The sequence below is a fragment of the Ovis aries genome, chromosome 3 (genome assembly GCF_016772045.2).
Source record: "Ovis aries strain OAR_USU_Benz2616 breed Rambouillet chromosome 3, ARS-UI_Ramb_v3.0, whole genome shotgun sequence".
Lineage (NCBI taxonomy): Eukaryota > Metazoa > Chordata > Mammalia > Artiodactyla > Bovidae > Ovis > Ovis aries.
In genome coordinates, this window is record NC_056056.1 from 90,570,017 (window position 1) to 90,586,263 (window position 16,247).

The following is a 16,247-nucleotide window of genomic DNA, read 5'->3' on the forward strand; positions in this document are numbered from 1 at the left end:
AAATGACTCTGAAATTCAGGTTAAATGAGACAACTGCATGACTGTGGATATGTATTAAGCAAGGCTTGGAACATCAAAAACTGTTCTTCCTATGATATCCACCAGTTAGTTATTTGCTAGGGCTGTCAAAAGTATTAATACCATAGACTTGGTGGTTTAAATTTATTTTCTTAACCCATTACTGACCAGAGACATTTCAATATTCACTTACATACCAAGTTGCTTGCCACTGGTGTTAGTTTCTGTAAAAATCCCCCAGTCGATAAAGTTCAAGGTATTGAAGAATTTTCTTCTTAGGCGCCTTCCTTGGCTTGCCAATGGCTGTTGGCTCCCTGTGTCTTCCCATGATTTTCCTGTGTGTGTTTTAATTTCATATAAAGACCACCAGCCCTATTGGATCAGGGCCCACCCCAGTGACCATCTTTAATGGTCTTTAGCTCATTTAAAAATACAGTTACAGTACTGAGGGGACATGACTTAACATGAATTCTGGGGACACAATTCCACCCGTAACAGTATATAACAAATTTAATAATTAACCTGGAAAAGACTCCACATTCATAAAAGACCATTGGTGGTGGGGTGGATGGCTGGTATGCATATGTTCATTGACATAACTCTGAGGTAGAAATTTTCTAAAAAAAAAATGGTGATTTATTTTGCTTTTAACATACAGTGGTAAATATTTTGGGATCATCAAGTTTTTTAAAAAATTTGCTGGTCCTACTTTATACATTACAATACTAACATAAGCTCATTCATTAGCTCTTCAATTTCAATGTAGGAAAGGGATCCAATTAACACCTACTAGCAGCTTGGCTAAGAATGGACATTAAAATCAGACAACACATCGTAAATATAAAGTCCTTTTCTCCAAATGTGTATAAAAGTTTTGAAACAATCACTGCCTGCTCCACAGGACAATTTGGATTTTAAAAATCTTCCAGACCTGGACTAGCATAACCCTGTGTAACATTACTTATAACAGTTTAAACAATATTTTATCGAAGACTTTTGCACTTGACATTTGATAAAGAAACAATAGCCAAGGAACTGCATAACCACAAAATGAAAATCTTATAAAATATTTCCACCACTATTTAAATGCCAGATTTAATCAAGCAATAGTAAAAAATATCAAAACAAAAACATAATAATACAACCTTCTGTTTAAAATAACAGCACTGTTCTGCCTCTTTTCCACTAAATTTTACATATGAACAGACTATATATACTGTTTTGTTTTTCAGAGAAATGTCCATTTGGTCTGTCACACCACTCAGGCTCACACTGAATCCTTTCTCTTCTGAGGATATACGACTCCATGATGTTTCCGTATTTCCAGCATTTGGGGTTAGGTGCAATGTCTGAAGTATAATACATTTCTCTTTCTCCTTTACACAGTGCAGAGTATACAGGCTTAGGTTATGTTAGCTTCTCTTTTACTCCAGGTCACTGTCTTTTTCTAAATTCAAGGCAGTATTCAATGGAGTGCAGTAGTTTGGCTTGTCAGAAGGTACAAAGCCCGGCAGACACACACACTTATAGGACCCTTCGGTGTTGATACACTTGGCATTCTTGCAGAGAGACATCCGGTTGTTCAACTCATCACACTCGTTGACATCTGCAATAAACCAAACCACGGAGGTAAGCACTCCTCCTATCACTCTGGGAGGAGAAACACTCAACAGCTTACCTGAGGCCCTGCCTAAACACAGCCAGCTATTCCGTGCTCTCTCCATGGTAAGCTGCGTAGTCTTTCCTCTTACTGTCTGTTTATGCAAGGTAAATATGACTTTCTAGATCGCAAAAAGGTGAGTATCCAAGGGATTCTAGAATTTCTTTCCCTGTTATTTGACATAACAGGGACCATTTTGTCAGCTTGAGTTTTTATAGTCAAGAAAACTAGAAGAACTATCTATCTTACTTCTAAATCCCTTTCTGCAGATGTGGAAGAGCAGTTAGGTTGTCAAGAGAAATACAGAGCCTCCAAGAAGCTGGTCTCAAGGCTTAGGTTACTTTCTTAGATTTCTTTCCACAGGAAAGAAAGTCTTTTATGCCCCTGAAACACGTGTAACAACCTGGGTTACCTATTTTTCGACCACCACAGACTGAGACTAACAAAATTGAAGTGGGAAAACTATAGGAGGGAGAAAAACAGCCACAAAAATAGGAAAAACAAAAAACAACCCTGCAAGTCAAAGGTCTTTCAGCATGGAGGCCAGCAGGCTCAGGAACACAGCATCAATTACACAGGAAGGGAAAAAAAACCCATTTACTGTTTTTTTAAAGGTAAAAGAGAAGGCTACATGAGAGTTTTATTTTAAAAAAAACTTTCTCCAAAATGGAAGTATTTTCTTTTTCATCTGTATGTCCCTCATGCTGGCATCAGCTGTTCAGGGAAAACACTATTTGCCTCTGAGTCAAAAGCTCAATTTAAAAGAGTCTAAGTAATTACCCCAAATGTTCTGGTGTTTCCTCCATAGGTACCATTTATATGAATTCTTAAGTACTTCTTTAAAAATCATAGTAAAATATACAGAACATAAAATTGGCCATTTTAACCATTTTTGAGTGGATAGTCCGGTGGTGGTATGTACCTTCACATTGTTATGCAACTGTCACCACCATCCACCTCCAGAATTTTTCTCTTCTTCCCAAACTGAAACGCTGCAAATCTTCAGTGTACTAGACTATATGATGTCCAGCCACAGGGCATCTCAGGAAAAGGATAATTTCCCATCAGATACATATGGTTCTTACCGACACAGGTCATCTTGGCCATATCCAAGTGATACCCATCAAAGCAATCGCAGGTATAACCTTCCTGCACCCTGACACAGCGGCCGTTTTCACATCCATTGAGGATGCCACATTCTTCAGCCTGCAACTCCTCAAAGCTATTTAAAAAACCTGGAAGGGAACAAACAGGAGGCAAGGAACAAATCTTCATCCTCTTAACACCATTTTTAAAAACAACGTGATCTGAAGGTTATGGTTCATCATACATATTTCCAGTTACCTTAAAGATAGCATTGAAATTTAAGCGGATATATTTGTACATGATATTAAGCATTTATAGTGTTACAAACTTAGTATGTTGTACAGATTAGCCCCACATTTTGAATTCTGATGTTCTGAATCAAAATCACATAATACAGCTAGTAGGTTTTTTGTTTGTTTGTTTTTTTTTTCCTTTAGTTAACATCTTGTATAAGATTTCAAGTCTCCCAAGTTCTCAGTAGGGCAAACGTCAAAACATCTTTCAGGATGGAACCAATGGAATTCATGATCAGCGTAGGTATTTGCTAAGAGGCACGAGCACTGGAGGCAGCGCTGTTTGATTGCGTGTTCCAAGAGCAGAGAAAAGCCAGGCTGGCCTTGCCTTAATAAGGTCTGTTTGTTTGCCCTGGCTTTAGAAGGAGCCTTACAAAAGGGGCCTTGGGGGATCAAAGGCTAAAGTGAGTTAAAGGGACTCCAAACATCCTGATAGAAAAATACATCATACTTCTATTTAGAAAACCCAAAAACTTAAGAAAACAAAGACGCTCTTGTTTAGTTCTGAATCAGTTTAAAGAGAGAAAGAGCCAGTTTAGCAATACAAAAGCAATGTAACCAGGCGTTAAGAATATTTTAGTTCTCTTTATAGAGAGGAAAGTTGTAAATATAAATTTATGATGACCCCGAAACATGTGGCCTTTCATCCTCTCCCCTGCTCCTGAAGCTACTGCCGTGGATTAACTTTCAGGGGGAAGAAAAAAAAATATCTCCCTAGGGCTGGAACTAATTGGCCTTTGAAGTAATTCTCCAGTGGAACTGCAGGGGGCAGCAAAACATTGCTTATGCAGCTGTAAGGTCTAACATTTTACAGCATAGGCTTTTAATTAATTTAATTGACGGCTAATTACAATATTGTGGTGGTTTTTTGCCATACATTGACATGCCTTTTTACGTGTCCTGAGATAACAATGTGGGATAAAAAGTAGAGCTAGTGAGTTAGCCAGTATATAATTTCATTGGAATTGTTAAACTGTCTCAGAAATGTACATCAGGACTTGTTCATTGGAGTGGCAGCATAGGGGCAGAAGGAAGTATAAAGGGAGGGATGCATGTGTGTGCATGTCTTGGCTATACTGTAAGACTACATTGTCATTAATTCAATGGAAGTATACCCCCTTGCTAATACTTTAATAGTTTAGATTGGATAATGAATCATTTTAGAAGCATTAATATTAATACTTTGTGTACCTTGTTTTATCTTGTCTTTAATTGAACATTAAGGGAAAGCAGGATTTTATTCATACCTCTGCCAATATCATTAGTTAGAAACTTATTGCCATTTTTGTCTTTTCTGAAAATTTTACCAAGAGTAGCAAGATTTTATATATATTTCTTTCCAGATTGAGTTGGTATAGTGTATCAAACTGCTCAGCTTTGGGACATTGATAAATATTCATGCATGTATAAAAGCATGATATATAACTATGATTTTAATTACTTAAAAATGGATGCTTAGTTGTATAAACACACAAATGAGACTTGAAAGGACACAAACAGTAAACTGCTTGTGACTAAGGATGACTTTGTTTTTTGGTTTCCTATAATGCACAAATTAACTTTTAAGAAATATTATGAAAAAAAACTGAGTAATACATCTATGACATGCCATTTTAAAAATTAAAGTGAGACGAAATACAACTAGCCATCAAGACTGTCAGCAGATCCTGAAAGCCAATTTGAGAAATACTGACAAGACTATGGACATACTTCAAAGTCCAGGTATCACAGCAAAATCATTTTAACTTTAGTAAAAAATATTTTTATTACGGAAATTAAAACATGAAATTAAAATTTGAAACTCCTACACACACATTAAACAGACTCCCCAAAATACTTGTACAGGACTCCGAAACACCAGCAAAGCACACAGCCCCTTCTCTAAATCGTGCTTGCTACCTAGTTTTATAAACAAATTTTACTGGAACACAGCCTCAGCTGTTCACTAATACCTGTCTGTGGCTGCTTTCCTAATAGCAGAGCAGAGCTGAATATCAGCCGCAAAAGAGACTATATAGTATGCAAAGCCCACAACTTTACTGTCTGGTCAGCCATAAGGAAAGTTGATCTCTAACTTAAGGTAACACCAGTCATTGGCTCAACTTTAAACAGAAAGACAGGACAGGGTGGATCACAAGGTTGGTAGAAATCTCAGCCTCTCTTTTACTACCTACCCTGTCTTCAGCAGGGGCAAACAACCTGTGATCCTGGGCTGAGAAAGAGGAGCTGTTTCTCTGTAATTCATAAGAACTTTAAAGGCCATTACATAGTTAAAGCTGGGGCCCTGGAACTGCATCGTAGTTTCCTATGTTGCTAAATAGAAAATTGATCTGATACCACTGTGTTTATTTTCTAACATTTGTAATGGATTTTGTTTTAATGTTTTAAAGCAATGACAGCATTTATTTAAAAAAAAAAAAGGTACATAAGCCAATACCTAAGGCAGAACATTTCAACATTAAAATTCGTGGCATCTGAACTGTAAGGTATTAGAGGCTACACACACAAGCATGAGATTGTGTCAGTTACATATAGATTTACCCTGTTATTTTGGATTTATCAGGCAGGCAAAACTGTACTTTCTTTCAATTTTAATATTTATTCTCCCTTTCTTTTTTAAAGTAAATGTTTACTGACCTATAACATATACACAGAAATGTAGAAGTTATAAGTGCCCAGTCTTAGAGCCGTCAATGTATTTAAGCATATTTCTTGAAGGAGGACATGGTTATCTGTGGTTGATTAAAAGAAATAATCTAAGGTGTTAGAAGGCAGGATAGTGGTTACCAGGAGAGGAGACCTGGGCAAGGGCACCAGAGGCCCTCTGCATGCTGCCAATGCTCTAGACTCACTCAGATCTAGAAGACCCAACCTCGCTGGTTTAATAGCATGCTGTTTGAATGGAAATTTTAAAGCAGTTTTAGGTCAGCTGAGGGATCAACATACTGCACCTTTCAAAAAACAGGAAAGAAAGGAGGGAGGGAAACACTTTAGGACTAGGAACAGAAGCAGCTCCATAGGCAGCCATGAAGCTCATACTGCTTCTCAGGACACAGATCCTGGCTAGTCTGCCATGCGCACAGGTGATAAGAAAGAGCGGCCTCGTATTTTATAGTGTCAGCACTCTGGGCTGCAGGGTGTGGGCCAGGCGCCTGGAATGTACTGCCATCGTCCCCTCGGGAAGGCAGACCGCCTCCTGTCTACTGATACTGCAATTTTTACCATCCCATTTGTCAGACTTCACATAACTCATCTGTTACTTGCAGGCTCTGGTCTCTCCCACAGACACGTTTAGCTTGTGTGGTTCCCCTCTCCAGGACACTCTGGTGGCACCTTCAGGCATTTACTTTCTAAATGGGAACAGGGTTCACACATACACATCCCACCTCACGTTTAAACTCTGCTCACAAATCCAGGAAAAGCCATCACACATCATCATTTCTCGCTTAGTAAACCCCCTCACAAATGAATTCTAAAAATTCATCTCTGACCAGGAGAGAGCAACTGTTTTACTTCCCATTTAAATGCTTGTAAAGATACAACCAAACTATTAGGAAAACTGTGCCCCTTAAGCTAGGCCACCACTTCATGAGTAAAGAAATGACTTTGTCGTGGAAATTATAAGATGATTTTCTGTAAAGAAAATAAACATACAGTGTTCCTAGCAGTGAGACTCGTAATATGATCCGGTGGTTCTCAAACTTGGGCATCCATAAGGATGACTCAGAGGGTGGGTCTCACCCTAGTTCCTGATTCAGGTCTACAGCATCACCCACAGACCTGCATCTCTTACAAGTTCCCAGGCACTGCATTTTGAGAACCACTGACTAAACTTCAAAACCACAGTTTAGTTTCAGAGTAACTAAAAAAATTGTTGCTTACGGTCCTGGACGAAGTAGGGATCAGCTTCGGGAGCATACTGTGCACTGAAGTCAACCAAGGCATCCCGTCCATACGGCCGCCGGCGTCCCGTGACGGGGATGTTACACAGCTGGGCATAGTCGTCTGCGAAGGACACGACAACAACCGTGGCACACCATCACTGTTTGCTCACACGAGGGTGCGTTCACCCGCCGTGTACCCCTGCCTCCCACGCACACCCCCGACCCTGGGCCATCTCAGTATCCTTCATAGGCGCTCTGCACACCCACATATGACTCATACTCTTCAGCACAATTAAGATTCTGAACAGTCGATGCCATTAGTTGCTGAACAGTTGGTAGAATGCATCCCAGGAGAGAAAGAACTGAAAAATCGAACCATCAGAGAGTGCAGCAAGCCTTTGGAAGAATGGCTTTATCTGAACCCATCAGGTGTTTTCATCAAAACATTTTAAATGTATAAAGCAGTCATTCTTACAAATACACATTGGCCCACTCACTGGAAACAGGAAAAAAAAATGCATTTTTGGTGATCTAAAAATGAGACACAACCAAGCAAGGATGCTACTAAGTACCATTTGAATTTAGTGGCTATGATTATACTTCTCTACTCAAGACCTGGTCCTTAATCATAATAGTGAGCATTATAACAGTGATAATGAAGTAATGGCTCTAGTAACAATAGCTAATAGTTGTATAATGTTGGCTCTGTGCCAGCTACTGTTTTAAGTACTTAAAACATTAATTCATTAAAGTATTTACACCACCCTATGAAAAACTATTATCCACATTTTACCAATAGGAAATAGAAGACACGGAGTGGTCAAATGACAGCTGGTATGAGGCAGAACCATACTTGAGCTCAGTCCAGCAGGGAGTTAACCAATAACATAATATTTCTTCCTCTCCTACGCCTATCTCAGCTCCTCTGTAACCCCATCCTTGCCTTTTCTGCACCTTAGCTAAATTCATCTGCAGTCACCACTCCTTGAGGCCATTTTCCCTCCTCCATGGCCCACCCAGCACATGGGATCTCGGTCCTCCATTTGTCATGAGGTGATCACGTTTTCACTGCATTTCCTGGTCCCCCAGGCTCTTTCCTGTATGGTGGAGCAGAATTATTCAGAAGGTCTAGAAAGGAAGGCTTTGGAAGAGACAGCCTCATCTTCTGAATGCACATTTTACAAAAACTATACTGCCTGAGGACTCATCTAGCAGTTGGTGAGAATTCTGAGGCTCCCCAGACATCAACAGCTCTACCAGAACTGAGAGCTGCGGCTCAGCCAGCCCCAGCACTGGCTGGACACTCTTAGGGCGGCCACCTAAGGTAGCCGCTACATTTGCCTGGACCACAGATTGAAGGAGTTTTCCTCTATTTTGCTTCTTTCTGTAACAAAACTAAAGAAAAGCACTGAGGCAAGAGGGTGAATTCTCAAGGCTTTCTTCCATCACCTCTCCTTAAAGGGGTCAAAGGTGTGTGGCTGTGTGTGCACACGCATGCCTATGTGTACACACCTACACATTCTCTCCTAAAGTGAAAGAAGGGAGTGTAAAGCCAGAAAAGACCCTGAACCATCAGAGATGGCAGGATTATGGTTGTCCCTTCTTACAAACTCTCCTGGTGGGAAGCATTCCAGGACACAACGCCCCCTCCCCGCCGCCCCACCGTGACTTCCCATGCGCTCTTCCATGAAATCATTTCATGAGAAGTGTTAATTTTATTAAGGAGAAAGCTAAACCTGGAAAAAGACCCTTGACTCGCAAAAATAAAGCTTCAAACAAAGAGAACACAAGTGGTTGTCAGTTCTGCTTAAAGTCTGAAAGGGAAGAATAAAGGATTTCCCTGTGAGGGCAAGATCGCAGAAATGTTGACAAGTTTGACACGCTGAGGTCATTCCTGTTCTCTCATGTCTTTTTATATACATTTGTTGTACATCTGAAAGGGAGACTCAAGATTTTATACGCAGGCAACAGCTGTGATCAAGAGTAGATATTAAAATTAATTCGTGTTCATATTTTGTAAGCCTAGTCCAGAGATGGCTGAGCAGCACACTCCTCTCTAGCACCTGGCGGTCAGGTCTGGAGCCTGTGGCTTTTCCCCTAGACCATGCAGCCTCCACCCTCCAAGCTCTCACCATCTAACATCACGAAAGGAAGGGATCAAATGGGGGGAGGAGTGGAGGAGGAACAGACTTCTGTTCCTATGGGATGTTTAGGAACAGCATCCTGGGAAAGGTAGTACTTCATGAGCGGGATTTACTTCATAGAAGCTATCTGGGATTTTAAAAAGCACTTACCCAAAGGCAGGGAAGAGGAACTAAAGAGTCTCTTGATGAAGGTAAAATAGGAGAGTGAAAAAGCTGGCTTGACACTCAACATTCAGAGAACTAAGGTCATGGCCTCTGGTCCCATCACTTCATGGCAAATAGATGGGGAAAAATGAAAAGAGTGGCAGATTTTATTTTCTTGGGCTCCAAAATCACTCTAGATGGTAGCTGCAGGCACAAGATTAAAAGATGCTTGCTCCTTGGAAGAAAAGCTATGACAAACCTAGAGGGCGTATTCGAAAGAAAAGACTTCATTTTGCCAACAAAGGTCCATATAGTCAACACTGTTTTTTCCAGTAGTCATGTATGGATGTGAGAACTGGACATAAAGCAGGGTGAGTGCTGAAGAATTAATGCTTTGGAATTGTGGTGCTGGAGAAGACTCTTGAGAGTCCTTTGGACTGGAAGGAGATCCAACCAGTCCATCCTAAAGGAAATCAATCCTGAATATTCATTGCAAGGACTGATGCTGAAGCTCTAAATACTTTGGCAACCTGAGAAGAGCCAACTCAGTGGAAGAGACCTTGATGCTGGAAAGACTGAAGGCCAAAGGAGAAGGGGGTGGCAGAGGATGAGATGGTTAGATAGTACCACCAACACAAGGGACATGAATTTGAGCAAACTCGGAAGATGGTGAAGGACAGTGAAGCCTGGTGTGCTGCAGTCCATGGGGTCGCAGAGGGTCAGACCCAACTTAACAAATGAACAACAACAAAAATCCAAAGGCATCACAAAAGCAACCTGTGAGCTGTGTTTGGGGACCACCAAGTGGTCCATAAGAAGGGCTCTGAATGTGACCCAGGCTGCAAAGGGAAGCAGAGGATGGTAATGTGGATGGGGGGACCTTTGGTGTTTGCTGCATCCTCCTTCCCTCCATTGCTGGACACGTGTTTTTCTCTCAGCTTTCTAGAACTTACTGTCCTTTGCTGCTTCACTTTCTCTAACACATTAACAAGCCAGATGTCAAGGTAGTTCTGGTCAGTTTTCAAAACATCACTTCTGTGTTAGGCGTACTCTTTTGTATTTGAAGATGAGCTGCAGCCCCATCAGCACTGGGGCATGCGTTTTGAGTTATTTTTCTGGGAGCATGAATGGGTCTGTTCTAATCCATCCACGCTGCCTCTCCCGTTGCACACATTCTTGGCCAGGGTCAAGGTTGACACGAACAGGGGGTAATGGAAAGAACATGGGCTTCCAAGGCAGAAGCAGGAGCACAAGTTCTGATTATGCTACTTCACTTTCCAGCTTAGCAGTTGGAAAGCAACGTAGCGAGTCTCAGTTTCCACATCTGTCACATGGGGATAATTCCTATTTGCCTCTGTGTTAAAAATGAGATGAGGGACTTCCCTGGTAGTCTGGTGGCTAAGACTCCACACTCCCAATGCAGGAGGTGTGGATTACATCCCTGGTCAGGGAACTACATCCCGCATGCTGAAACTGAGAGTTCACATGGCACAACTAAAGATCCTGCCTACCAGAACTAAAAGGGCCCGTATGCCACAAGGAAGGTCAAAGACCTCACGGGCCACAGCTAAGACCCAGTGCAGCCAAACAAAAACCAGGTATTTTAAAAAGTGAGATGTTACGTTAATTGTTCTTGAATTCTGAAGAACCAAGAAAATGGAGGTTATGGGTTTTTCTCTTTAGGTAAAAATCACTCAAGGCCCTGCTGAACATCTGGAAGTAAATGAGGATTGTCAATGACAGAATGATTAATAGAGATTTTAGTGTTAGCAAAACTGCAAAGGTAGTTGTCAATGGTCTAAGAATTGCACAAGAAATTAAGAGCAATGAAAGCACAGCCTCTAGCTGTTTTAGATATTGTTTCAAGATCAAGAATTCTTAAATAGATGCAGGGAAACTCCAACTCAGTAAACAGAGAAAGACGTCCTCATGCATTTCATCTCAACAACCAATGACTGCCTGGGGAATTGTAATCACTTGGTTAGACAGTGATAAGGTATGAACAACAGCACATTTTAACACCAGACCAATAGAACACATAATACAGAGGGAAAACTGATGTTTAGCAGTTGTTAGTGTATGCCTGAACCTTTCAGGAATGCCTCGAGTAGCCAGCAGGTTTCTCTTTATCTTCTAAGGGACCAACTGGAATATCAGCGAGTCCTGGGTAAGGCATCACCTTCAAGATCTGGGCACATGCACCTTTCTAACATATGCTGGGTCCCTGAGCATCCCAAGCCACAACCAGAACCCATCGAGCTTGGAGGTACTTCGCCTTGTTCATCCCTAGGGTTGAGTCATGGCTACAGTCCAGTTTGGGGAGGCAGTGAGTTGTGGTTGGCTGAGGGCATGGAGCCCAGGAACAGCAGACCTCTGCATTTCCACAACTCCTGATGGGAACCCATGCGAATCTCTTGGCTGCCATTTCATCCAGTTCAACATGTAAAAATGAACAGATTTTTTTCATCCCTAAAGTCATTTTCCGTCTGCAAGATATTCCTTACTTAAGCAGGGTACTTAAGAGTACGCCTTACTTAAGAGTTCATATGGTGCAACAAAGATCGAAGATATAGCAGGATGCAACTAAGACCCAGCACAACCACATAAATACAGATTTGGAAAACAACAACAACAAATTAAGCACCTAGTTAAGCACCATCTAGTTGTCTGGGGCTAAATGCAAAGGGCGAGCGTGTACTTTCTAAGGGAAAACTCATTTCTTTTTTATTATGATGAACACAAGCAAAATTTTATTCCACTACTTTATGAAAAGTCAATGTACCATCTCTAGAGAGTCACATTATGATCTGGATTGCTTTGTTTACTCTCTATTTTTAAAGAATAACCTTTTTCATTTTATATATTTCAATTAAAAATTTTATGGTAAAAAGCCATTGCTGGGGAAGGGAAAACTTTCCTACTGCCCCTCTTGAATTCTTTGGACTGGTCTAATAATTAAATTGATACAGATTGACGAGAAAAAAATCAATCTGTACCTATGGAGGTCTCATCGAAATAAGACCTCCAAAGTAAAGAAAGCAGGCTGTTTTTTGAAAATCATTTTTAGACAAATAGACAATTATTTGTCAAGATATAACAAAATAAATCTTAACCTTGGATTCCCTAACTGTGATGGTAAGGATTTTTTTTTTTTTTTTTTGCAAATGCCGTTTTGGGGACACTATACCTGTTCGTCCGGGATCTAGCCGCACATGAATGTGAAAAGAAGAAGTGGAAATAGTCACACCTCAAAGCCTCACTCCAGAGAAGGCAATGGCACCCCACTCCAGTACTCTTTCCTGGAAAATCCCATGGGTGGAGGAGCCTGGTAGGCTGCAGTCCATGGGGTTGCACAGAGTCGGACACGACTGAGCGACTTCCCTTTCACTTTTCCCTTTCATGCATTGGAGAAGGAAATGGCAACCCACTCCAGTGTTCTTGCCTGGAGAATGGGACAGGGGAGCCTGGTGGGCTGCTATCTATGGGGTCGCACAGAGTCAGACACGACTGAAGTGACTTAGCAGCAGCAGCAGCAAAGCCCCACTCATTGCACTCCTCACCTCAGTAGGCACAGCTGTTAAGCTCTTGATCAGAGCTCTGAGTGACACACATGGGATGGTGTGGGCCACCACCCCCCACGTGGCCTAAACAAGATCCAGGCCACGGCTCACACTCATTTCCCTGGCATGGCAGATTCACATGACACATGGTGCCGCTTTAATTTTAAATTGGAAAAAGAAAACTTAAAAAATTGCCCCCGAGAGCCAGGAGATCTGAGGCCCCCACTGTCTACAGCAATAGTAAGCACATATCCTGGCAGGAAATCTCCATTACTTTTGACAGACACATCTGCAGGGCTGGTCTGGACAGTCACATGTCACAATGCCACTCTGGCACGTGAGGACACTGGGAGGTGAAGGCTCTTGACTGAGGCAGATTAAATTCAGCTGCTATTAAAAATGATGAAAAAGCTGTATTTTGTTCTCCACACATCAAGGCTGAAAACCGAGTGCTCTGAAGTTTCAAGTGCATCATTTTCAAATAAAGGTGAAGTCCTTGGAAGAAAAGTTATGACCAACCTAGATAGCATATTTAAAAGCAGAGACATTACTTTGCCAACAAAGGTCCGTCTAGTCAAGGCTGTGGTTTTTCCTGTGGTCATGTATGGATGTGAGAGTTGGACTGTGAAGAAGGCTGAGTGCCAAAGAATTGATGCTTTTGAACTGTGGTGCTGGAGAAGACTCTTGAGATTCCCTTGGACTGCAAGGAGATCCAACCAGTCCATTCTGAAGGAGATCAGCCCTGGGATTTCTTTGGAAGGAATGATGCTAAAGCTGAAACTCCAATACTTTGACCATCTCATGCAAAGAGTTGACTCACTGGAAAAGACTCTGATGCTGGGAGGGATTGGGGGCAGAAGAAGGGGACGACAGAGGATGAGATGGCTGGATGGCATCACTGACTTGATGGATGCGAGTCTGAGTGAGCTCCAGGAGTTGGTGATGGACAGGGAAGCTTGGTGTTCTGCGATTCATGGGGTCGCAAAGAGTCGGACACAACTGAGCGACTGAACTGAAGGCACAATGGTTGCGCGGTGCAGCAGCAGCCAAGAGGAGCTACCCCACATGCAAGGTCAGGAGCGCGGCCGAGAGGAGCTACCCCATGCCTAAGATCAGGGGTGGCAGTCAAGAGGAGATACCCTGCGTCCAAGGTAAGGAGCAGCGGCTGCGCTTTGCTGGAGGGTGTGAAGAGATAATCCATGTCCAAGGTAAGAGAAACCCAAGGAAGACGGTAGGCACTGAGAGGGCATCAGAGGGCAGACAGACTGAAACCACAATCACAGACAACAAGCCAATGGATCACATAGGCCACAGCTTGTCTAACTCAATGAAACTCAGCCGTGTGGGGCCACCCAAGACAGACGGGTTATGGTGGAGAGGTCTGACAGAATGTGGTCCACTGGAGAAGGGAAGGGCAAACCACTTCAGTATTCTTTCCTTGAGAACCCCATGAACAGTATGAAAAGGCAAAATGATAGGATACCAAAAGAGGAACTCCCCAGGTCGGTAGATGCCCAATATGCTACTGGAGAAGAGTGGACAAATAACTCCAGAAAGAGTACAGGGACAGCACCAAAGCAAAAAACACCACCCAGTTGTGGATGTGACTGGTAATAGAAGCAAGGTCCGATGCTGTAAAGAGCAATATTGCATAGGAACCTGGAATATTAGGTTGATGAAGCAAGGCAAATTGGAAGTGGTCACACAGGAGATGGCAAGAATGAATCTTGACATTCTGGGAATCAGTGAACTAAGATGGACTGGAATGGGTGAATTTAACTCAAATGACCATTATATCTACTACTGCGGGCAGGAAGCCCTTAGAAGAAATGGAGTAGCCATCATAGTCAACAAGGAGTCTGAAATGCAGTACTTGGATGCAATCTCAAAAACGACAGAATGATCTCTGTTCATTTCCAAGGCAAACCATTCAATATCACAGTTCCAAGTCTATGCCCTGACCAGCAACGCTGAAGAAGCTGAAGTTGAATGGTTCTATGAAGATCTACAAGACCTTTTAGAACTAACACCCCAAAAAGATGTCCTTTTCATTATAGGGGACTAGAACACAAAAGTAGGAAGTCAAGAAACACCTGGAGTAACAGGCAAATTTGGTCTTGGAGTACAGAATGAAGCAGGGCAAAGGCTAATAGAGTTTTGCCAAGAGAACATACTGGTCATAGCAAACACCCTCTTCCAACAACACAAGAGTAGACTGTATACATGGACATCACCAGATGGTCAACACTGAAATCAGACTGATTATATTCTTTGCAACCAAAGATGGAGAAGCTCTATACAGTCAGCAAAAACAAGACCAGGAGCTGACTGTAGCTCAGATCATGAACTCCTTGTTGCCATATTCAGACTTAAATTGAAGAAAGTGGGGAAAACCACTAGACCATTCAGGTATTACCTAAATCAAATCCCTTATGACTATATAGTGGAAGTGAGAAATAGATTTAAGGGACTAGATCTGATAGACAGAGTGCCTGATGGACTATGGATGGAGGTCCATGACATTGTACAGAAGACAGGGAGCAAGACCATCCCCAAGAAAAAGAATGCAAAAAGGCAAAATGGCTGTCTAAGAAGGCCTTACAAATAGCTGTGAAAAGAAGAGAAGCGAAAAGCAAAGGAGAAAAGGAAAGATATAAGCATCTGAATGCAGAGTTCCAAAAGAATAGCAAGGAGAAATAAGAAAGCCTTCCTCAGTGATCAATGCAGAGAAATAGAGGAAAACAACAGAATGGGAAAGACTAGAGATCTCTTCAAGAAAATTAGAGATACCAAGGGAGCATTTCATGCAAAGATGGGCTCGATAAAGGACAGAAATGGTATGGACCTAACTGAAGCAGAAGATATTAAGAAGAGGTGGCAAGAATACACAGAAGAACTGTACAAAAAAGATCTTCACGACCCAAATAATCACGATGGTGTGATCACTCACCTAGAGCCAGACATCCTGGAATGAGAAGTCAAGTGGGCCTTAGGAAGAATCACTAAGAACAAAGCTAGTGGAGGTGATGGAATTCCAGTTACGCTATTTCAAATCCTGAAAGATGATGCTGTGAAAGTGCTGCACTCAATATGCCAGCAAATTTGGAAAACTCAGCAGTGGCCACAGGACTGGAAAAGGTCAGTTTTCATTCCAATCCCAAAGAAAGGCAATGCCAAAGAATGCTCACACTACTGCACAATTGCACTCATCTCACACGCTAGTAAAGTAATGCTCAAAATTCTCCAAGCCAGGCTTCAACAGTGCATGAACCATGAACGTATTCCAGATGTTCCAGCTGGGTTTAGAAAAGGCAAAGGAACCAGAGATCAAATTGCCAACATCCACTGGATCATAAAAAGCAAGAGAGTTCCAGAAAAATATCTATTTCTGCTTTGTTGACTATGCCAAAGCCTTTGACTATGTGGATCACAATAAACTGTGGAAACTTCTGAAATAG

At 41.9% G+C, this 16,247-nt stretch overlaps 1 protein-coding gene across 31 annotated transcripts in view; it reads right to left on the reverse strand.

Annotated features, from left to right (window-relative positions):
- Positions 1-631: 631 nt before the first annotated feature.
- Positions 632-16,247, reverse strand: part of LTBP1 (latent transforming growth factor beta binding protein 1) — a 454,253-nt gene continuing 438,637 nt past the window's right edge. For all 31 annotated transcript variants that reach the window (XM_060412286.1, XM_042246288.2, XM_060412293.1 and 28 more), the window contains 3 exons: positions 6,940-7,062; positions 2,764-2,913; positions 632-1,624 (listed from right to left, as the gene is read on the reverse strand). In XM_060412286.1, coding sequence (XP_060268269.1) covers positions 1,443-1,624; positions 2,764-2,913; positions 6,940-7,062 — 455 coding nt within the window. In that variant the 3' untranslated portion in view covers positions 632-1,442. The remainder of the gene's footprint in view (positions 1,625-2,763; positions 2,914-6,939; positions 7,063-16,247) is intronic.